The sequence below is a fragment of the Lingula anatina genome, chromosome 6, assembly GCF_051362555.1.
Source record: "Lingula anatina isolate TDL-2025a chromosome 6, LinAna3.0, whole genome shotgun sequence".
Taxonomy (NCBI): domain Eukaryota; kingdom Metazoa; phylum Brachiopoda; class Lingulata; order Lingulida; family Lingulidae; genus Lingula; species Lingula anatina.
In genome coordinates this window covers 10,203,501-10,225,781 of record NC_141772.1, presented here as the reverse complement: position 1 = coordinate 10,225,781, position 22,281 = coordinate 10,203,501, and the positions used below count along the sequence as shown (strand labels likewise).

Below are 22,281 nucleotides of genomic sequence, written 5' to 3'. Positions count from 1 at the left end.
AGTAATTTTTTTGCGTTCCACATTTTAGATACGGCCGTACTATGACGTCATAAGCAGACGAATTTGCGCGCAAACATGGATGGACGAACGGAATCTACCGTCTTTTATTCATGTTGCAATTTTGCATGTATTTCTTAAAGAATAGAGTATCTGTGAATAATTAGGTTATTTTGCTAGCGACTTGATCGCACAAGGAACAGGATGATCAAGCTAATACGATTAGCTGGTCATTTTGGTGGAAATATTTCACACCAGTTACTATTGTTTCTATTTGTTTTGGCCATTGCTCGAGGAGGTAAGTTTTCGTTTTATTTCGAATGTTTTAGAAATTCAGTTTACCAATAGCTTTTTTATTGGTAAATAAGCTTTAAAATAACAATTATCTGCCATTGAAGTTTGATTTTGGTGTGCCCTATCGCAGGAATTTTCAAAAAACTTAAGGTTTAAGATGTCAATCATCGTTTGTTTACCGTTGTCAAGGACGTGACTGCATAGACGTGCCACAGAAAATATTTAAACATAAATCCATACCCATACAAATTACATGAAATAAATCATTATTAGATAGTTGATTCACTGATTTATTTGGATTATTTATTTCAGGCTTTGGCCTTCCATTGCCTCGTGCCAATTCTGAAGCCAGCGGTATGGGCCAAGCTAGAAAGAATCCCAGCTCTGGCCCAATTTATAACATTTTTGTGGAGAATGATAGATTGCCACATGCTCAAGCAACAGGTGAGGCTCTGAGGAATAAACAATCACTAGTCATATCTCTCTTTTGTTGATGATTGTTGTATATTTCAGAAGGTTTTTATTTCTTGATTTCTCGTCTTGCATGTTTTCTTTTCTATTTCTCTTCCTCTTTTAATAGTTTTAGTCTTTATTATTTCTGTTTCTATCTAAATATTCTAAAGTATATTTTATTTACAAATATTATTCACCTTCTCTTATTTTATTTTCTTTGATTTGTATTTTCTTTTTTTTCTTTCTTTCTTTCTTTTTTTTTTTTTTTTTTGCTCTTTAGTTTCATCTGTTCCATTGCATGGAGTAATGAGTGGCAGCTTAATCCATTCTGATATGTACATTCCACTACCTACATTTACTGCTAGTGGCTCAGTTGTGCACAACACATTGCTTTTGAGCGTATTCCTTATCCCCTTTCTCATCCTACTGCCTGTAGTGATGATTAAAAGGCGAAGAAAGGTACTAACCTTAACAATTCATAGCATTATTTTTCACTCTTTTATGGGGGGGGGGGTTGTCTTTGGAATAAACTTTGTTTTGCAAATTGCAACAAGATTTTTCTCATAATTGTTGCCATAATTTTAAGTTGGAATCAAATATTTATAGAAAGATTTTTACATATTACTATTATTTTTTATGCATGTCGTCCACAATTTTTTTTTAACCTTATCTTGTTTTCATTAAATTTATCTTCAGTCCAAAATAATTACCATCCCTGCTGAGTCTGGAGCAGACTATGTTTACATTATGACTGTAACAACTGGTCTAAGGAAAGGTAAGCCACATCTACAACAAGGAGATATTTGTATTAACTAGGGTTTTATTTCCTTAAAGATGATAAAATGTAGTTAATTTTTTATTAAAACAACTATTAATTTGCCAGCTGAAAAAAAGAAATGAAAAAGTAAATATAGCTTTTGTAAATGAGTAGTCTTGAGTTGATGCCTTATTTTTATATTGTTATCAAGATTGAAATCATCTTTAAAAATAGATATTGAACGATTTGTACAAAACGTTTAGGACATATATACCCATATATGATTCAAATAATTTAATATCTTTTTTTTTTCCAGATGCAGGCACTAATGCCAAGATAGATGTACAGTTGTACAGTGAGACCAACTCCTCATCAAGGTACCGACTCTCAGCCTATGACACTGAACAGCCAATACTGAAACGTGGGAATAAGGACATGTTTCTGGTCTACACACAAGGTATGTTTGGAAATAGGATTATTTTTATTATAGAAGATGGAATCTTCATTTTCAGTTGCCATTTGGAAATTTTTCCACAATAGAAACATTTTTTGACAATTTTTTCAATCTTTTCATTTTGACAACTTCAATAGCTTAGGCTTTTTTGCAGCTGTGATATCTACATATAACTGATAAAATGTATGCCAAAGGACTACTAGTAATGACAATATGCTATGAAACTGAAATGTCTATTGTTCTTACAGCTCCCCTTGGGAAAATGTCCCATGTGGTCATCACTCAGAGAGGAAAGGGAAAGAAAGCCAAATGGTGAGTTTTTATTTTCTTTATTTTTTTTATTCATCTTTCCTCCTGAAATATCTATTACTCACTTAGACAGTATTAGTAAAGATAAAAGTAATGAATGACTTTTACCATTTTAAGTGTACGTATAGTGTGTTACTGATCTCCCTTCAGGCACCTGGACAACATTAAGCTGTATGATCCCCTTGAGGAGCAGGAGTGGACCTTCCCATGTAATATCTGGCTTAAACCAGCACACAATGGAGGGGAGGAGACCCACTGTGTATGCTTCCAGAGTGAGCAGACACGCAGCAGGTCAGTCACAGCATGGGACTCTTAATAGAAAGTTACCTGCATTTCTTGTATATTCACTTTCATTGCTAAAACTTTGTAACAGTAATTGATGACATTCCTTTGAGACTTTGAGATGGATGATTTTTAAGGGGGCTTAAAGGAGAAGTCTTGCAAAACAGTTCATTTTAAAAACAGTGTGTCCATATAAATTAATTATTATGGGTACAGCAAGAAAGCTGTGATTGTGTTTGTGAGAGATTAGAACAACTACTGCAATTGTTGCTAGACTCTAATGTATAGCAGTCACAATGTTTGTGTTAGACCATATTATTTCCGTGGATTTATTGTCAATTTGTGCTAGACAAATGCTAGAGGGTCTAGGCATTGCTTAAAGTAAATAGTAAATAAATATGAATAAAATAAAAAATTTATTAAGACTATAGCTGTTTGGCATGAAGAACCATATAACAATGTGAGCAAAGTTTGCTATGAGTGATTTTTAAAAATGTCACTCACATTTTGTTCACATTTCAGCTGGTTGTTCAACACCATCACTTCCAACCTGCTCCAGTTCCACCTCTGGGTCAATGCTGTATTTGGAGGCCCACGTGAGCACCCCTGCACCCTGTCCCGTCCTCTCACAGTCCTGACCCTGTTCTCCCTGTATGTCAACTACCTGCTGGGGAACATCCTGCTCACTGTGGCCTTCCCACAGCCTGCCAGTGGGGAGAAACAGCTGGTGTCTGGGGACCTCTTCATCATTGCATTTGGCATCCACTTTGTCATCAAGCTGCTCAACTGCCTGGTGGAGTTCACCCTATGTAACACGGTGACCAAACGCCTCTGCTGGATGTATGATATCCTCAACATGGACCCCCTGGGATGGACTGACAAGCCTGACACTGGTGGAGGAGGAAGAATCAGCATGGCCCGCCAGGCCTGCAGGGATGCTTCCCCAGATGATGAGGAGGCCTTTATTCTCTCTGGAGATGCAGGCATCCCAGCCAGTGATGGTGTGGAGGATGACACCATGGTCTCCATAGGCCAGGATCAGTATCTGGTGGAGGCTGAGGTCCATCATGGAGCTTCTCTTAGTGAGGTACTGGACACTGCAGATATCCCTGTGGAACTGACTTACACAGCTTGTGGTGGGGAACAGAAGCTGGAGGAATTTAAACCCTCAGGTATTTACATCAATTGAACTGTTACTTATCAATAATTTTCTTATTGGTTGAATTTTTATAAGTTGTCAGCATAATTGTCATGAAATGACCATATTTCCGAGTTTTAGAATAGGTTTCAAAGTCTGTCAGGTTTTTCCGAATCATTTCTGGTATAAGAACTAACTGATATTGAAAGAAACACCAGCATCATCTATCAAAAAATAAATCAACATCCTGTATTTCAGCTATTCCAAAAGTGGCCAGGGGCTCTGTGAGTGCCAAGGACTCTCAGCTCAACCTGAGGAACACCCCCCTTGGAGACAAGCCCCAGCCCTTGCTGTCAGCCTGGCAGCCCAGTGATATGCCCTTTGAGGAGATGGATGAAATGCCAACCAAGGCACTGTCTTCCCATGCCATCATCAGGTACGGTAATTATTCTTAAACTCTCCACACTTCATTTAATCAACATTCTACTAATTGAATTGTATTGTAATTCTAGTTATAGTATATAAAAATAAAGTAATTCTTTGCCATAATTTATTATTTTTCACATCTTCCAGCCCCATTCCCCCATCTGCTGGGCCAGGGAAGAGACAGAGGCGCCACACCATGGTGTTCAACAGGGAGGAGATGCCATTCAGCAGGCAGGCATCACTGGCCTCTAAGACTGAACTCATGAGGCAGAACCTTGCCAAGAAACGCCTCAGCCACATGGACGTAGAGACCTCCGCTGCAAGAGCTTGCCAAGATATCAGGCTGCAGAGGTACATATTACACATATCTAGTGATATTTGATGCTGTATTTAGTGATGATTTTAGGATAAGTGTTTATAACAATTGTTAGCGCTTACACATATAGGTAATAGGTAGGTTGTACATAAATATAACATTCAGATAAAATTTTTGAAAGGAAGCAATATGACAAAGAAATAGAATATTGATGTATAAAATTTTGTTGCATTTGCATGTAATTTCAAATTTAATTAAGGTTGGATCTTAGTTAAGATATGTCATGTCCAAAATATATCTCTAATTTGTAATTGTGTCTGTAATCATCCCAGGTCACAGTCTGATACCAGCATCTTGCAGACCAATGACAACATTAACAATAGCAATGGCACCAGTGGTGATCCTGAGACTGGCAACACCAACATGACAGCAAGGTAATGCAGGGGACAGGAAAGGCGACTTATATTTTTATTTTATTATTCTATTTCTTATTTTATTCAGTCATCTTTTTTAATTAAATTATATTTTATTATTATTTTATTTTGATTTTTCACATACAATTCATTTATTTTTTTTTTTTTGAAATCTTTCTTCCTATTACAGAGATGACGCCAGTGCTATTTCTGCCCATCACAACGTTGTACAACAAGGCAGCATGATAGATGGCACCATCAACCAGGACAGCATGGCAACTGTGTTTGAGTCTGCCTATGCTGTGCTTCACCTGGAAGATGGTAGGTTGTGTACTTCTTTTTTGCTGTATGTAAGAAAATCTTCTTTTGATATAGTACAATATCAGCATTAATTGATCTTTGGTCACTGCATTTTTATTGATATTTGTCCGACTTTGATATATTCTCTAGTTACATTTAGTGTTATTTGATAAACCTTTCTTTTCTTTTAATATTTAAAAAAATTAACCTTCAGTAAATTTCTTTAACAAAACATGTCATAGCTGTCTGTGAAAACATCAATCGTAAAAATTGTTACTTAATTTAATATAATTTCCTTGATTATCATAATTGAACATGCTTTAATTTCTATTTTTCTTTGGTCCTTTAAATGGTGAACCTAAAAAGATATTTGTATATTGTCATTTTTTGTTGAATATTTATATTAAATACTCCAGATGATGGCAGTCCTGGTGATGAACTCAAAAAGCCATCTCTTACATCAACACAGCAGCTAACTGATGCCCAGCTACTTCAGCTAGAGATGGAGGCAACAGGAGAGATGAAGAAGAAACTCCCACACTATGTGCTTTACATCATTATTGTTCTTCTCCTGTGCTCTGTCTTCATCTCTCTGTTCTTCACTGAGATCTACATGATTGAGCTGACCACAGAGAGCTCATACCGCTGGGCCTGTCTTGTCGTGTTTGCTCTGCTGGAGGAGGTGTTCATCTTTGAACCCCTGAAAGTGGCCTCTGTTGTCATCTACAGAACTGTGTTCCCAGCAGCAAATGATAGATAACTTGTGATACTCACTTGGCTGAATGTCTGAGGATGATGCTGACTTTTACTGAAATTTTCAAATCCTCAGCACTGGATTTTTGACTCTCATTTTTCAATTTGTCACACTGTCAGAAGTTTCGCTTCAAAAAACAAATCAGAATGAAAGCAAGTACTACAAACTGAAATCTCATCTTAACCACAAAAATAAACAAAGGTACCAGTTTTATTACAATAGGATCAAATGAACAAACTGTAAGTTTTTACTTCTTATTCAAAGATGGACAATTAACCTATTGAGTATTTATCAGACTGATTTGTTAAACAGCACTTATGTGATATATCCTTGTGCAATTTTATTTATATTAGTATCACAAAATGCAGAATTATTTATTAAGATACAACTGTCATTCAAAAAAAAAAAAAAAAAACTATGACTGATATGCAACAATTAGGTGATACTATTCTAAAAAGCTACTGTATTTTAAATTATCCATCCATTTCAAAATATTTGACTATTTCAATCATGTGGTTTATTATTGTATGCGTATGCATTTTTTCTGGAAAAAAAGAAGCATATGTACAAGACCTGCACAGTACTGTATCTGCACTTAAAGTATACTGTTGAGGGAGTTAGGTCATGTTGACCAAGGTCAGTCTCTAATCAGTTACTTTGTGCCAGAAACAATAAAGATTATCATTTTTATATATTGTGTTATTATTTTTATTTGTCGTAGTTGCTTTATTTCCTTTTTATGCACAAACACAGATGTGTCTGGACTTAAAATTTTTTGAGTCCCTGAAGAAAGGAATCGAATATATTATTCGTATTGCTGGTAATTATCTGTGACGGATGAAAACTTGCCCCCCAAAAGAAAAGAGTTCAGAGATATAAAAAGAAGAATAATCTGGAACGCTCTTCCTGTGAACTATTTGATATTACGCTGCATAAATTTCAGATATTGTACAAAACGATAAGATTGGTTATTTTTCATAAAATTCTGTAAATTTTTCAAATATCATTTAACAAAAAAACTACTTTTATTTATGAAGTAATTTTTTTGTGTTCCACATTTTAGATACGGCCGTACTATGACGTCATAAGCAGACGAATTTGCGCGCAAACATGGATGGATGAACGGAATCTACCGTCTTTTATTCATGTTGCAATTTTGCATGTATTTCTTAAAGAATAGAGTATCTGTGAATAATTAGGTTATTTTGCTAGCGACTTGATCGCACAAGGAACAGGATGATCAAGCTAATACGATCAGCTGGTCATTTTGGTGGAAATATTTCACACCAGTTACTATTGTTTCTATTTGTTTTGGCCATTGCTCGAGGAGGTAAGTTTTCGTTTTATTTCGAATGTTTTAGAAATTCAGTTTATCAACAGCTTTTTTATTGGTAAATGTGCTTTAAAATAACAATTATCTGCCATTGAAGTTTGATTTTGGTGTGCCCTATCGCAGGAATTTTCAAAAAACTTAAGATGGTTTAAGATGTCAATCATCGTTTGTTTACCGTTGTCAAGGACGTGACTGCATAGACGTGCCACAGAAAATATTTAAACATAAATCCATACCCATACAAATTACATGAAATAAATCATTATTAGATAGTTGATTCACTGATTTATTTGGATTATTTATTTCAGGCTTTGGCCTTCCATTGCCTCGTGCCAATTCTGAAGCCAGCGGTATGGGCCAAGCTAGAAAGAATCCCAGCTCTGGCCCAATTTATAACATTTTTGTGGAGAATGATAAATTGCCACATGCTCAAGCAACAGGTGAGGCTCTGAGGAATAAGCAATCACTAGTCATATCTCTCTTTTGTTGATGATTGTTGTATATTTTAGAAGGTTTTCATTTCTTGATTTCTCGTCTTGCATGTTTTCTTTTCTATTTCTCTTCCTCTTTTAATAGTTTTAGTCTTTATTATTTCTGTTTCTATCTAAATATTCTAAAGTATATTTTATTTACAAATATTATTCACCTTCTCTTATTTTATTTTCTTTGATTTGTATTTTCTTTTTTTTCTTTCTTTCTTTCTTTTTTTTTTTTTTTTTTTTTTTTTTTTGCTCTTTAGTTTCATCTGTTCCTTTGCATGGAGTAATGAGTGGCAGCTTAATCCATTCTGATATGTACATTCCACTACCTACTTTTACTGCTAGTGGCTCAGTTGTGCACAACACATTGCTTTTGAGCGTATTCCTTATCCCCTTTCTCATCCTACTGCCTGTAGTGATGATTAAAAGACGAAGAAAGGTACTAACCTTAACAATTCATAGCATTATTTTTCACTCTTTTATGGGGGGGGGGGGGGGTCTTTGGAATAAACTTTGTTTTGCAAATTGCAACAAGATTTTTCTCATAATTGTTGCCATAATTTTAAGTTGGAATCAAATATTTATAGAAAGATTTTTACATATTACTATTATTTTTTATGCATGTCGTCCACAATTTTTTTACCTTATCTTGTTTTCATTAAATTTATCTTCAGTCCAAAATAATTACCATCCCTGCTGAGGCTGAAGCAGACTATGTTTACATTATGACTGTAACAACTGGTCTAAGGAAAGGTAAGCCACATCTACAACAAGGAGATATTTGTATTAACTAGGGTTTTATTTCCTTAAAGATGATAAAATGTAGTTAATTTTTTATCAAAACAACTATTAATTTGCCAGCTGAAGAAAAGAAATGAAAAAGTAAATATAGCTTTTGTAAATGAGTAGTCTTGAGTTGATGCCTTATTTTTATATTGTTATCAAGATTGAAATCATCTTTAAAAATAGATATTGAACGATTTGTACAAAACATTTAGGACATATATACCCATATATGATTCAAATAATTTAATATCTTTTTTTTTTCCAGATGCAGGCACTAATGCCAAGATAGATGTACAGTTGTACAGTGAGACCAGCTCCTCAGCAAGGTACCGACTCTCAGCCTATGACACTGAACAGCCAATACTGAAACGTGGGAATAAGGACATGTTTCTGGTCTACACACAAGGTATGTTTGGAAATAGGATTATATTTATTATAGAAGATGGAAACTTCATTTTCAGTTGCCATTTGGAAATTTTTCCACAATAGAAACATTTTCTGACAATTTTTTCAATCTTTTCATTTTGACAACTTCAATAGCTTAGGCTTTGTTGCAGCTGTGATATCTACATGTCACTGATAAAATGTATGCCAAAGGACTACTAGTAATGACAATATGCTATGAAACTGAAATGTCTATTGTTCTTACAGCTCCCCTTGGGAAAATGTCCCATGTGGTCATCACTCAGAAAGGAAAGGGGAAGAAAGCCAAATGGTAAGTTTTTTTCCCTTTATTTTTATTTATTTATCTTTTCTCCTGAAATATCTATTACTCACTTAGACAATATTAGTAAAGATAAAAGTAATGAATGGCTTTTACCATTTTAAGTGTATGTGAAGTGTGTTACTGATCTCCCTTCAGGCACCTGGACAACATTAAGCTGTATGATCCCCTGGAGGAGCAGGAGTGGACCTTCCCATGTAATATCTGGCTTAAACCAGCACACAATGGAGGGGTGGAGACCCACTGTGTATGCTTCCAGAGTGAGCAGACACGAAGCAGGTCAGTCACAGCATGGAGCTCTTAGTCAGTTGAAATGTTACCTGTAATGCTTGTAAATTCACTTTCCATGCTAGAACTTTGTAACAGTATTGTATGTCATTTGAGACATTTAAGATGGATGATTTTTAAGTTGGCTTAAAGGCAACGTCCTGGAAAACAGAGTCAGTTCCTTTTGAAAGCAGTGTGTCCATATAAATTATGGGTACAGCAAGAAAGCTGTGATTGTGTTTGTGAGAGATTAGAACAACTACTGCAACTGATGCTAGAGTCTTTGTATAGCAGTACCATTCTGTGTGTTTAACTATATTATTTACATAGATTTATTGTCCATTTGTGCTAGACAAATGCAAGAAGGTCTAAGCATTGCTTAGAATTAAAAGTAAATAAATATAAATAAGTAAATTAAGAATTTATTAAGACTATAGCTATTTGACATGAAAAAACATATCACAGTGTGCTTTGAGTGAAATTTAATAATGCCTCCCTTTGTTCACATTTCAGCTGGTTGTTCAACACCATCACTTCCAACCTGCTCCAGTTCCACTTGTGGGTAAACGCTGTATTTGGAGGCCCACGTGAGCACCTCTGCACCCTGTCCCGTCCTCTCACAGTCCTGACCTTGTTCTCCCTGTATGTCAACTACCTGCTGGGGAACATCCTGCTCACTGTGGCCTCCCCACAGCCTGTCAGTGGTGAGAAACAGCTGGTGTCTGGGGACCTCTTCATCATTGCATTTGGTGTCCACTTTGTCATCAAGCTGCTCAACTGCCTGGTGGAGTTCACTCTGTGTAACACGGTGACCAAACGCCTCTGCTGGATGTATGATATCCTCAACATGGACCCCCTGGGATGGACTGACAAGCCTGACACTGGTGGAGGAGGAAGAATCAGCATGGCCCGCCAAGCCTGCAGGGATGCTCCCCCAGATGATGAGGAGGCCTTTATTCTCTCTGGAGATGCAGGCATCCCAGCCAGTGATGGTGTGGAGGATGACACCATGGTCTCCATAGGCCAGGACCAGTATCTGGTGGAGGCTGAGGTCCATGATGGAGCTTCTCTCAGTGAGGTACTGGACACTGCAGATATCCCTGTGGAACTGACTTACACAGCTTGTGGTGGGGAACAGAAGCTGGAGGATTTTAAACCCTCAGGTATTTACATCAATTGAACTGTTACTGATCAATAATTTTCTTATTGGTTGAATTTTTATAAGTTGTCAGCATAATTGTCATGAAATGACCATATTTCCAAGTTTTAGAATAGGTCTCAATGTCTGTCATGATTTTCCGAATCATTTCTGGTATAAGAACTAACTGATATTGAAAGAAACACCAGCATCATCTTTCAAAAAATAAATCAACATCCTGTATTTCAGCCATTCCCAAAGTGGCCAGGGGCTCTGTGAGTGCCAAGGACTCTCAGCTCAACCTGAGTAACACCCCCCTTGGAGACAAGCCCCAGCCCTTGCTGTCAGCCTGGCAGCCCAGTGATATGCCCTTTGAGGAGATGGATGAAATGCCAACCAAGGCACTGTCTTCCCATGCCATCATCAGGTACGGTAATTACTCTCAAACTCTCCACACTTCATTTAATCAACATCATACTAATTGAATTGTATTGTAATTATAGTTATAGTATATAAAAATAGAGTAATTCTTTGCCATAATTTATTATTTTTCACATCTTCCAGCCCCATTCCCCCATCTGCTGGGCCAGGGAAGAGACAGAGACGCCACACCATGGTGTTCAACAGGGAGGAGATGCCATTCAACAGGCAGGTGTCACTGGCCTCCAAGACTGAACTCATGAGGCAGAACCTTGCCAAGAAATGCCTCAGCCACATGGATGTAGAGACCTCCACTGCAAGAGTTTGCCAAGATATCAGACTGCAGAGGTATGTATTACCTATATCTAGTGATATTTGATGCTGTATTGAGTGATGATTTCAAGATAAGTTAATTTCACATGGTGTTTACAATTGTTACACATATAGCAGTTTGTATATAAACATAATATTCAAATAGGAATTTTCAATAAGGCATGAAAATTATGTAAAAGATTTTGCTGATGGCACTTGCATACAATTTCAAATTTAATTAATTAAGGTTGGATCTCAGTTTAGTTACATGTATGTCATCTCCAAAATCACGCTCGGCTGTCACCTTGATTGGATAGTAAACGATTGTCGTAAAATCGCTAAATGATATTAAAACCAGGTGCATAAACTTGAAAACCACCTACAACAACCTTGGACTGCCACTTTAATCCAATACAATGCAAACATAAACTATAACAAGTGGTTAAAGCATTCAAACCGAATGTCGTAAAGTCCCCATATACCTCCATAGAGACAATAAAATAGAATGAGCTTCTGAAACAAACCTGATCCAGTTCCAACAGAATAATCGAAATAAAATACTGCCGGGCATCAGAGCGGCCTAAAACTTGGCACGCTTACCGCTAATACTGCAGGCTACATCATCCCGTCGCTCGTTTGTAAATTCCGTGCATGGCATACGCACAATCAAACCGTAAAAAACAAATTCTCGGGGTGTCGTTGGCCAGGTCCACTCTAACCTACCATTACGAAAAAGAAGCCATGCCATTGGACAATGCGACCTCTGCGGTTACGTCATTTCCTGAATTGGATTGTTGAGTGGACCTAGCCAACGACACCCCGAGAATTTGTTTTTTACGGTTTGATTGTGCGTATGCCATGCACGGAATTTACAAACGAGCGACGGGATGATGTAGCCTGCAGTATTAGCGGTAAGCGTGCCAAGTTTTAGGCCGCTCCGATGCCCGGCAGTATTTTATTTCGATTATTCTGTTGGAACTGGATCAGGTTTGTTTCAGAAGCTCATTCTATTTTATTGTCTCTATGGAGGTATATGGGGACTTTACGACATTCGGTTTGAAGGCTTTAACCACTTGTTATAGTTTATGTTTGCATTGTATTGGATTAATGTGGCAGTCCAAGGTTGTTGTAGGTGGTTTTCAAGTTTATGCACCCGGTTTTAATATCATTTAGCGATTTTACGACAATCGTTTACTATCCAATCAAGGTGACAGCCGAGCGTGTCCAAAATATGTCTATAATTTATAATTTTGTATGTTATCTGTTATCATCCCAGGTCACAGTCTGATACCAGCATCTTGCAGACCAATGACAACATGAACAATAGCAATGGCACCAGTGGTGATCCTGAGACTGGCAACACCAACATGACAGCAAGGTAATTAATACAGGGGACGGGAAAGGCGACTTATATTTTTATTTTATTATTCTATTTCTTATTTTATTCAGTCATCTTTTGTAATTAATTCATATTTTATTATTACTTTGTTTTATTTGGTTTTTCACATACTGTTCATTTATTTATTTTTGTGAAATCTTTCTTCCAATTACAGAGATGACGCCAGTGCTATTTCTGCCCATGGCAACGTTGTACAACAAGGTAGCATGGTAGATGGCGCCATCAACCAGGACAGCATGGCAACTGTGTTTGAGTCTGCCTATGCTGTGCTTCACCTGGAAGATGGTATGTTGTGTACTTCTTTTTTGATGTACATGTATGTTAGAAAATCTTCTTTTGATATAGTACAATATCAGCATTGATCTTTGGTCACTGCATTTTTATTGATATTTGTCCAACTTTTATATATTCTCTAGTTACATTTAGTGTTATTTGATTAACCTTTCTTTTCTTTTCAAATAAATATAAATAAATCAAATTTTTTTAATATTTTAAAAAATTAACCTTCAGTAAATTTCTTTTACAAAACATAGCTCTCTGTGAAAACATCAATTGTAAAAATTGTTACTTAATTTAATATCATTTCCTTGATTATCATAATTGAACATGCTTTAGTTTCTATTTTTCTTTGGCCCTTTAAATGAACCTAAAAAGATATTTGTATATTGTCATTTTTTGTTGAATATTTATATTAAATACTCCAGATGATGGTAGCCCTGGTGATGACCTCAAAAAACCATCTCTAACATCAACACAGCAGTTAACTGATGCCCAGCTACTTCAGCTAGAGATGGAGACAACAGGAGAGATGAAGAAGAAACTCCCACACTATGTACTTTACATCATTATTGTCCTTCTCCTGTGCTCTGTCTTCATCTCTCTGTTCTTCACTGAGATCTACATGATTGAGCTGACCACAGAGAGCTCATACCGCTGGGCCTGTCTTGTCGTGTTTGCTCTGCTGGAGGAGGTGTTCATCTTTGAACCCCTGAAAGTGGCCTCTGTTGTCATCTACAGAGCTGTGTTCCCAGCAGCAAATAATAGATAACTTGTGATACTCACTTTGCTGAATGTCTGAGGATGTAGTTGACTTTCACTGAAATTTTCAATCCTCGGCACTGGGTTTTTGACAACTTTTGTTTTTCAATTTGTCACACTGTCAAAAGTTTCTCTTCAAAAGAAAACAGAATGAAAGCAAGTAGTACAAACTGAAATCTTATCTTAACCACGAAAATAAACAAAGGTACCAGTTTTATTACAATAGGATCAAATAAATAAACTGTCAGTTTTTACTTCTCATTAGAAGATGGACGACCTATATTGAGTATTTATCAGAATGATTGTTTAAACAGCGCTTATGTGATATATCTTTGTGCATTTTTATTTCATATTAGTATCACAAAATGCAGAATCATCCAAAAATAAAAAATAAAAAATAACTTATATGCAAAAATTTGGTGATACTATTTTAAAAAGCTACTGCATTTTAAATTATTCCGTCCATTTCAATATATTTGACTATTTCAATCATGTGGTTTATTATTGTATGCATTTTTTTCTGGAAAAAAAGAAGCATATTTACAAAACCTGCACAGTACTGTATATCTGCACTTTAAAGTTTAAGTATACTGTTTAGTGAGTGAGGTCATGTTGACCCAGATCAGTCTCCAATCAATTACTTTGTGCCAGAAACAATAAAGATTATCATTTTTATTTGTCGTATTTGCTCTTTATTTCCTTTTTATGACAGATACAGCTGTGTCTGTACATATAGCCGTCAACATCGCCGTGCATTTTCGCCAGTAACACGATAAGTGGAAAACTGTTTTACCTTTTGTCTTGAAACTTCCTGAACTGATGACCCTGTTTAATACGCTGTGTTGATGTTGTGCCACCAAGTTATAAAATTCATAGGTGTAAGCAACAAATAATTGCATTAAAATCGCATCTGTAAAAATCAACTATGACAGAAAAAAGAGACCAAGCTTTCGGCTTGTGTGCCTTCTCTTAAAAAAAAATTGAGTCCTAGAAGAAAGGAATTTAATATAATTTATTCGTTTTGGGTAACTGTGTGACGGATGAAAAGTTGCCTCCAAAAGCAAAAGAGTTTTGAGATATAAAAAGAAGAATAATCTAGAACGCTATTCCTGTGAACTATTGGTATTATGCTGCATCAATCTCAGTTATTGTACAAAATGTGAGGAGTTGATTTATTTTTCATACAATTCTGTAAAATTTTCAAATTCCGTTAAACAAAAAACTACTTTTATTTATGAAGTAACTTTTTTTTTTGCGTTCTACATTTTATGTTCGGCCCTAATATGACGTCATAAGCAGACGAATTTGCGCGCAAACATGGATGGACGAACGGAATCTACCGTCTTTTATTCATGTTGCAATTTTGCAAGTATTTCTTTAAGAATAGAGTATCTGTGAATAATTAGTTTATTTTGTTAGCGAGTTGATTGCATAAGGAACAGGATGATCAAGCTAATACGATCAGCTGGTCATTCTGGTGGAAATATTTCACGCCAGTTACTGTTGTTCCTATTTGTTTTGGCCATTGCTCGAGGCGGTGAGTTTTCGTTTTATTTCGAAGGTTTTGGAAATTCCATTTATCAGCAGCATTTTTATAAGTTAAAGTGCATTCAGATAACAATTATCTGCCACTGAAGTTTACTTTTGCTGTTTCCTATTGCAGGAATTAAAAAAATTAAGGTTTAAGATGTCAATCATCGTTTGTTTACCGTTGTCAAGGACGTGACCGCATAGATTTAGCGTGCCTCAGAAAATATTTAAACATAAATCCATACCCCTAAAAATTACAGGAAATAAATCATTATTAGATAGTAGATTCACTGATTTATGTGGATTTTTAATTTCAGGCTTTGGCCTTCCATTGCCTCGTGTCAATTTTGAAGCCAGCGGTATGGGCCAAGCTAGAAAGAATCCCAGCTCAGGCCCAATTTATGACATTTTTGTGGAGAATGATAGATTGCCACATGCTCAAGCAACAGGTGAGGCTCTGAGGAATAAACAATCACTAGTCATATCTCTCTTTTGTTGATGATTGTTATATATTTTAGGTTTTTTTCTTGATTTCTCGTCTTGCATGTTTTCTTTTCTATTTCTCTTCCTCTTTTAATAGTTTTAGTCTTTATTATTTCTGTTTCTATCTAAATATTCTAAAGTATATTTTATTTACAAATATTATTCACCTCTTATTTTATTTTCTTTGATTTGTATTTTCTTTTTTTTCTTTCTTTCTTTCTTTTTTTTTATTTTTTTATTTTTTATTTTTTGCTCTTTAGTTTCATCTGTTCCTTTACATGGAGTAATGAGTGGCAGCTTAATCCATTCTGATATGTACATTCCACTACCTACATTTACTGCTAGTGGCTCAGTTGTGCACAACACATTGCTTTTGAGCGTATTCCTTATCCCCTTTCTCATCCTACTGCCTGTAGTGATGATTAAAAGGCGAAGAAAGGTACTAACCTTAACAATTCATAGCATTATTTTTCACTTTTTTATGGGGGAGGGGGGAATAAACTTGGTTTTGCAAATTACAACAAGATAAATAAATTCAACAGCTTTTTCTCATAATTGTTGCCATAATTTTAAGTTGGAATCAAATATTTAAAGAAAGATTTTTACATATTACTATTATTTTTTATGCATATCATCCACAATTTTATTTTACCTTATCTTGTTTTCATTAAATTTATCTTCAGTCCAAAATAATTACCATCCCTGCTGAGTCTGGAGCAGAATATGCCTACATTATGACTGTAACAACTGGTCTAAGGAAAGGTAAGCTACATCTACAACAAGGAGATGTTTGTATTAACTAGGGTTTTATTTTCTTAAAGATGATAAAATGAAGTTAATTTTTTATTAAAACAACTTTTAATTTGCCAGCTGAAAAAAAGGACTGAAAAAGTAAATATAGCTTTTGTAAATGAGTTGTCTTGAGCTGATGCCTTATTTTTATATTGTTATCAAGATTGAAATCATCTTTAAAAATAGATATTGAACGATTGTACAAAAGGTTTAGGAAATTCATACCCATATATGATATTGATTCAAATAATTTAATATCTTTTTTTTTTTTTTTTTTTTTTTCAGATGCAGGCACTAATGCCAAGATAGATGTACAGTTGTACAGTGAGACCAGCTCCTCAGCAAGGTACCGACTCTCAGCCTATGACACTGAACAGCCAATACTGAAACGTGGGAAGAAGGACATGTTTCTGGTCTACACACAAGGTATGTTTGGAAATAGGACTATTTTTATTATAGAAGATGGAATCTTCATTTTCAGTTGCCATTTGGAAATTTTTCTACAATAGAAACCTTTTACGACAATTTTTTCAATCTTTTCATTTTGACAACTTCAGTAGCTTAGGCTTTGTTGCAGCTGTGATATCTACATGTAACTGATGTAAATGTATGCCAAAGGATTACTACTAATGACAATATGCTGTGAAACTGAAATGTCTATTGTTCTTACAGCTCCCCTTGGGAAAATGTCCCATGTGGTCATCACTCAGAAGGGAAAGGGGAAGAAAGCCAAATGGTGAGTTTTTTTCCCTTTATTTTTTTATTTATTTATCTTTTCTCCTGAAATATCTATTACTCACTTACACAATATTAGTAAAGATAAAAGTAATGAATGACTTTTACCATTTTAAGTGTACGTGAAGTGTGTTACTGATCTCCCTTCAGGCACCTGGACAACATTAAGCTGTATGACCCCCTTGAGGAGCAGGAGTGGACCTTCCCATGCAATATCTGGCTTAAACCAGCACACAATGGAGGGGAGGAGACCCACTGTGTATGCTTCCAGAGTGAGCAGACGCGCAGCAGGTCAGTCACAGCATGGGACTCTTAATAGAAAGTTACCTGCATTTCTTGTATATTCACTTTCCTTGCTAAAACTTTGTAACAGTAATTGATGATATTCCTTTGAGACTTTGAGATGGATGATTTTTAAGGGGGCTTACAGGAAAAGTCCTGCAAAACAGTTCGTTTTAAAAACAGTGTGTCTATATAAATTAATTATTATGGGTACAGCAAGAAAGCTGTGATTGTTTGTGAGAGATTAGAACAACTACTGCAATTGTTGCTAGAGTCTAATGTATAGCAGTAGCAATGTTTGTGTTAGACCATATTATTTCCATGGATTTATTGTCAATTTGTGCTAAGCAAATGCTAGAGGGTCTAGGCATTGCTTAAAGTAAATTGTAAATAAATATGAATAAAATAAAAAATTTATTAAGACTATAGCTATTTGGCATGAAGACCCATATCACAATATGGCCATAGTTTGCTATGAGTGTAATTTAAAAATGTCACTCACATTTTGTTCACATTTCAGCTGGTTGTTCAACACCATCACTTCCAACCTGCTCCAGTTCCACTTGTGGGTAAACGCTGTATTTGGAGGCCCACGTGAGCACCTCTGCACCCTGTCCCGTCCTCTCACAGTCCTGACCTTGTTCTCCCTGTATGTCAACTACCTGCTGGGGAACATCCTGCTCACTGTGGCCTCCCCACAGCCTTCCAGTGGTGAGAAACAGCTGGTGTCTGGGGACCTCTTCATCATTGCATTTGGCATCCACTTTGTCATCAAGCTGCTCAACTGCCTGGTGGAGTTCACCCTATGTAACACGGTGACCAAACGCCTCTGCTGGATGTATGATATCCTCAACATGGACCCCCTGGGATGGACTGACAAGCCTGACACTGGTGGAGGAGGAAGAATCAGCATGGCCCGCCAAGCCTGCAGGGATGCTCCCCCAGATGATGAGGAGGCCTTTATTCTCTCTGGAGATGCAGGCATCCCAGCCAGTGATGGTGTGGAGGATGACACCATGGTCTCCATAGGCCAGGACCAGTATCTGGTGGAGGCTGAGGTCCATGATGGAGCTTCTCTCAGTGAGGTACTGGACACTGCAGATATCCCTGTGGAACTGACTTACACAGCTTGTGGTGGGGAACAGAAGCTGGAGGATTTTAAACCCTCAGGTATTTACATCAATTGAACTGTTACTGATCAATAATTTTTTTATTGGTTAAATTTTTATAAGTTGTCAGCATAATTGTCATGAAATGACCATATTTCCAAGTTTTAGAATAGGTCTCAATGTCTGTCATGATTTTCCGAATCATTTCTGGTATAAGAACTAACTGATATTGAAAGAAACACCAGCATCATCTTTCAAAAAATAAATCAACATCCTGTATTTCAGCCATTCCCAAAGTGGCCAGGGGCTCTGTGAGTGCCAAGGACTCTCAGCTCAACCTGAGTAACACCCCCCTTGGAGACAAGCCCCAGCCCTTGCTGTCAGCCTGGCAGCCCAGTGATATGCCCTTTGAGGAGATGGATGAAATGCCAACCAAGGCCCTCTCCTCCCATGCCATCATCAGGTACGATAATTACTCTCAAACTCTCCACACTTCATTTAATCAACATCATACTAATTGAATTGTATTGTAATTCTAGTTATAGTATATAAAAATAGAGTACGTAATTCTTTGCCATATTTCATTATTTTTTCACTCCTTCCAGCCCCATTCCCCCATCTGCTTGGCCAGGGAAGAGACAGAGACGCCACACCATGGTGTTCAACAGGGAGGAGATGCCATTCAGCAGGCAGGTGTCACTGGCCTCCAAGACTGAACTCATGAGGCAGAACCTTGCCAAGAAACGCCTCAGCCACATGGATGTAGAGACCTCCACTGCAAGAGTTTGCCAAGATATCAGACTGCAGAGGTATGTATTACCTATATCTAGTGATATCTGATGCTGTATTGAGTGATGATTTTAACATAAGTTATACACATCTTGTTTACAATTGTTACAGGTTACACCTATAGATGCAGTTTGTATATAAACATTATATTCAAATAAGAATTTTCAAAGGTAGCAATTTGAAAAAGAAATGAAAATTATGTATAAAATTTTGCTGACATTTAATTAATTAAGGTTGGATCTCAGTTTTGTTATACCATCTCCAAAATTTGTCTGTAATTTATAATTCTGTATGAGATGCCTGGTATCATCCCAGGTCACAGTCTGATACCAGCATCTTGCAGACCAATGACAACATTAACAATAACAATGGCACCTGCGGTGGTCCTGAGACTGGCAACACCAACATGGCAGCAAGGTAATATAGGTGACAGGAAAGGCGACTCATATTTTTATTCTATTTTTTTTTTTTTTTTTGGTATTAACTTTTTTAATTTATTAATATTTTATTATTATTATTTTTTATTTTGATTTTTTCCATGCTGTATATTTATATATTTTTGTGAAATCTTTTTTCCTATTACAGAGATGATGCCAGTGTTATTTCTGCCCATGACAGCGCTGTACAACAAGGCAGCATGATAGATGGCGCCATCAACCAGGACAGCATGGCAAGTGTGTTTGAGTCAGCCTTTGATTTCTTGGATGCAGCTCCACAGAGGAGCAGCCAGCATGCTGTGCTTCAACTGGAAGATGGTAAGTGCTGAATTCGTAATTTAAATAGTTCATTGTCAGTGTCTACATTTTTTAGCAATATTTGGTGTTTGTTGATTTTCCTTTCATTCTTATGTTTTCAGTCTTTAAAAATATTTTTAAAAAACTTCAACAATTTATCTTTATAAAATGTGCCTTAATATTAAAACAAAAGTATTACTAATATTATTTTCTGTATTATTATAATGAAATTTGTTTCTTTTTTTCTGGGTGTTTTTTTATGGTAAGACTCAAGTAAATTTCAAACAACTTTAATTTATGCACATTGAAAAACTGAATATTTATATAAAATACTCCAGATAATGACAGTCCTGGTGATGAACTCAAAAAGCCATCTCTAACATCAACACAGCAGCTAACTGATGCCCAGCTACTTCAGCTAGAGATGGAGGCAACAGGAGAGATGAAGAAGAAACTCCCACACTATGTGCTTTACATCATTATTGCCCTTCTCCTGTGCTCTGTCTTCATCTCTCTGTTCTTCACTGAGATCTACATGATTGAGCTGACCACAGAGAGCTCATACCGCTGGGCCTGTCTTGTCGTGTTTGCTCTGCTGGAGGAGGTGTTCATCTTTGAACCCCTGAAAGTGGCCTCTGTTGTCATCTACAGAGCTGTGTTCCCAGCAGCAAATAATAGATAACTTGTGATACTCACTTTGCTGAATGTCTGAGGATGTAGTTGACTTTTACTGAAATTTTCAATCCTCAGCACTGGATTTTTTGACAAATTTCATTTTTCAATTTTTCACACTGTCAATAGAAAGCAAGTACTACAAACTGAACTTTTTTCTTAGCCAAAAAAACCCACAATACTGTAATATGGTACGTTATTACATTGCACATTTTATATATACCGTAGTTACTGAAATGAACAATTTCTCAAGCTGAAAATATAAATTGTTTTACCAAAAAGGGTTGAATCCGAGAATTTTTCATGTGTGCATTATTAAGAGAAAAACTGTTAACTTTATGTCTTTATCATTCAATGTAAAATTATTCACTTTTTTAGAAACAAGTCAGATTTTTAAAAAGTTGTTTTTCTTAAATAATGTGCACTAAGTTAATGAAACTATTTTAGATTAACGGCACTCTATAAATTATTTCATTATTTTATATTTTTTCATCATTTCAATCATGTGATTTTACGTAATGACACAATTGCCAGAAAAAATTTAAACATTAGCTCTCACAGCCCTGTATATTGTACATTTTTCCATCAACATCTTGCAATTATCTGTTTTTAATTTGTAACTCAGCCTTTGCATTATAGTCAAATAAAGCTCATGTATTTATTTTAACCATGTGTTCAATTTTTGTAATTTTTTCAGTAAAACCATTAACCTGGCCATAGGTGTAAATCACAGAAGGGGAATTAAATGGTCCTTCTTTTTCTCAAAAATTAAAACACCCAATAACAATTTTTATTTATTTTGTTTTATTATAAAAACTTACAAGATATTTCAAATAAAATGTTAATTTTGTGATCTTTCCAACTGCTATTCATTAACATATCCTGCTAACTGGGGATGCCACTGCTTTTAGGGCCGAACAACGAATAAAATGATAAATTCTTGTCATTTGCAGTTTTTTTTCTGTGCACTTTGATTTCTGATCACTTCAGAGGTTGACAAACGACAAGAAAAGTTGGGACTGTCAAAGTGAATGTCTTTCCACAGCAGAGCAGGGTTTACTCTGATCTAATATATATATATATATATCAGTAAGGGTGGGTGTCCACATGTACACACATCAACACCCCTGCTTCTCTTGTTAAACCCTGAAGTGATCAAAATGCACAGAAACGTACTGCAAGTGAATAGAAATTATCTTATAGTTTTAACTCATTTTCAGATTCTAGAAAGTGATATTCCCTTAAAACAGGTTCTACCCTGTTAACTTTATGTAGCCACTGTTCAAATCAACAAATAGGATATAAAAACATTTTATGTATGAAAAATATAATTTCAATTGAAGAGAGTCCCATTGCATTTGGATAT

General features: G+C 36.0%; 3 protein-coding genes across 5 annotated transcripts; all 3 read left to right on the top strand.

Moving 5' to 3' along the window:
* The first annotated feature begins 58 nt into the window (after positions 1 to 58).
* Positions 59 to 14,464, top strand: LOC106154613 (uncharacterized). Of its 3 annotated transcripts, none has more exons than XM_087015439.1 (12): positions 59 to 295; positions 604 to 735; positions 1,441 to 1,519; positions 1,818 to 1,958; positions 2,204 to 2,267; positions 2,415 to 2,555; positions 3,069 to 3,718; positions 10,870 to 11,047; positions 11,185 to 11,388; positions 12,629 to 12,730; positions 12,906 to 13,036; positions 13,456 to 14,464. In XM_087015439.1, the coding sequence occupies exons 2-12, from the start codon at positions 706 to 708 to the stop codon at positions 13,797 to 13,799; spliced, it is 2,064 nt and encodes a 687-aa protein (XP_086871565.1). In that variant the 5' UTR covers positions 59 to 295; positions 604 to 705; the 3' UTR covers positions 13,800 to 14,464. The 3 variants fall into 3 exon arrangements, with proteins under 3 accessions (XP_086871565.1, XP_086871563.1, XP_086871564.1); XM_087015438.1 differs by lacking the exons at positions 59 to 295; positions 604 to 735; positions 1,441 to 1,519; ... (2 more) ...; positions 2,415 to 2,555; positions 3,069 to 3,718 and adding exons at positions 7,013 to 7,223; positions 7,535 to 7,666; positions 8,380 to 8,458; ... (2 more) ...; positions 9,354 to 9,494; positions 9,996 to 10,645; XM_087015437.1 differs by lacking the exons at positions 59 to 295; positions 604 to 735 and adding an exon at positions 845 to 1,203.
* On the top strand, positions 3,803 to 5,899 carry LOC106179263 (uncharacterized). The gene is made up of 6 exons (XM_087015057.1): positions 3,803 to 3,842; positions 3,943 to 4,120; positions 4,258 to 4,461; positions 4,759 to 4,860; positions 5,030 to 5,160; positions 5,556 to 5,899. The coding sequence occupies exons 1-6, from the start codon at positions 3,803 to 3,805 to the stop codon at positions 5,897 to 5,899; spliced, it is 999 nt and encodes a 332-aa protein (XP_086871183.1).
* A 650-nt stretch (positions 14,465 to 15,114) lies between the features above and the next one.
* Positions 15,115 to 21,687, top strand: LOC147761112 (uncharacterized). The gene is made up of 12 exons (XM_087015440.1): positions 15,115 to 15,326; positions 15,637 to 15,768; positions 16,486 to 16,564; positions 16,880 to 17,020; positions 17,267 to 17,330; positions 17,480 to 17,620; positions 18,132 to 18,781; positions 19,006 to 19,183; positions 19,326 to 19,529; positions 19,825 to 19,926; positions 20,095 to 20,264; positions 20,582 to 21,687. The coding sequence occupies exons 2-12, from the start codon at positions 15,721 to 15,723 to the stop codon at positions 20,923 to 20,925; spliced, it is 2,121 nt and encodes a 706-aa protein (XP_086871566.1). The 5' UTR covers positions 15,115 to 15,326; positions 15,637 to 15,720; the 3' UTR covers positions 20,926 to 21,687.
* The last annotated feature ends 594 nt before the right edge of the window (positions 21,688 to 22,281 follow it).

Coding starts and splice junctions, on each gene's coding strand:
- LOC106154613 (XM_087015437.1), top strand. CDS start 1,051: ATGAGTGGCAGCTTAATCCATTCTGATATGTACATTCCACTACCTACA. Junction 2,268..2,414: donor AAGGGAAAGAAAGCCAAATG/GTGAGTTTTTAT, acceptor ATCTCCCTTCAG/GCACCTGGACAACATTAAGC. Junction 11,389..12,628: donor CAAGATATCAGACTGCAGAG/GTATGTATTACC, acceptor TTATCATCCCAG/GTCACAGTCTGATACCAGCA.
- LOC106179263 (XM_087015057.1), top strand. CDS start 3,803: ATGACCATATTTCCGAGTTTTAGAATAGGTTTCAAAGTCT. Junction 3,843..3,942: donor TAGAATAGGTTTCAAAGTCT/GTCAGGTTTTTC, acceptor CCTGTATTTCAG/CTATTCCAAAAGTGGCCAGG. Junction 4,121..4,257: donor TCTTCCCATGCCATCATCAG/GTACGGTAATTA, acceptor CACATCTTCCAG/CCCCATTCCCCCATCTGCTG.
- LOC147761112 (XM_087015440.1), top strand. CDS start 15,721: ATGACATTTTTGTGGAGAATGATAGATTGCCACATGCTCAAGCAACAG. Junction 19,530..19,824: donor CAAGATATCAGACTGCAGAG/GTATGTATTACC, acceptor GTATCATCCCAG/GTCACAGTCTGATACCAGCA. Junction 19,927..20,094: donor AACACCAACATGGCAGCAAG/GTAATATAGGTG, acceptor TTCCTATTACAG/AGATGATGCCAGTGTTATTT.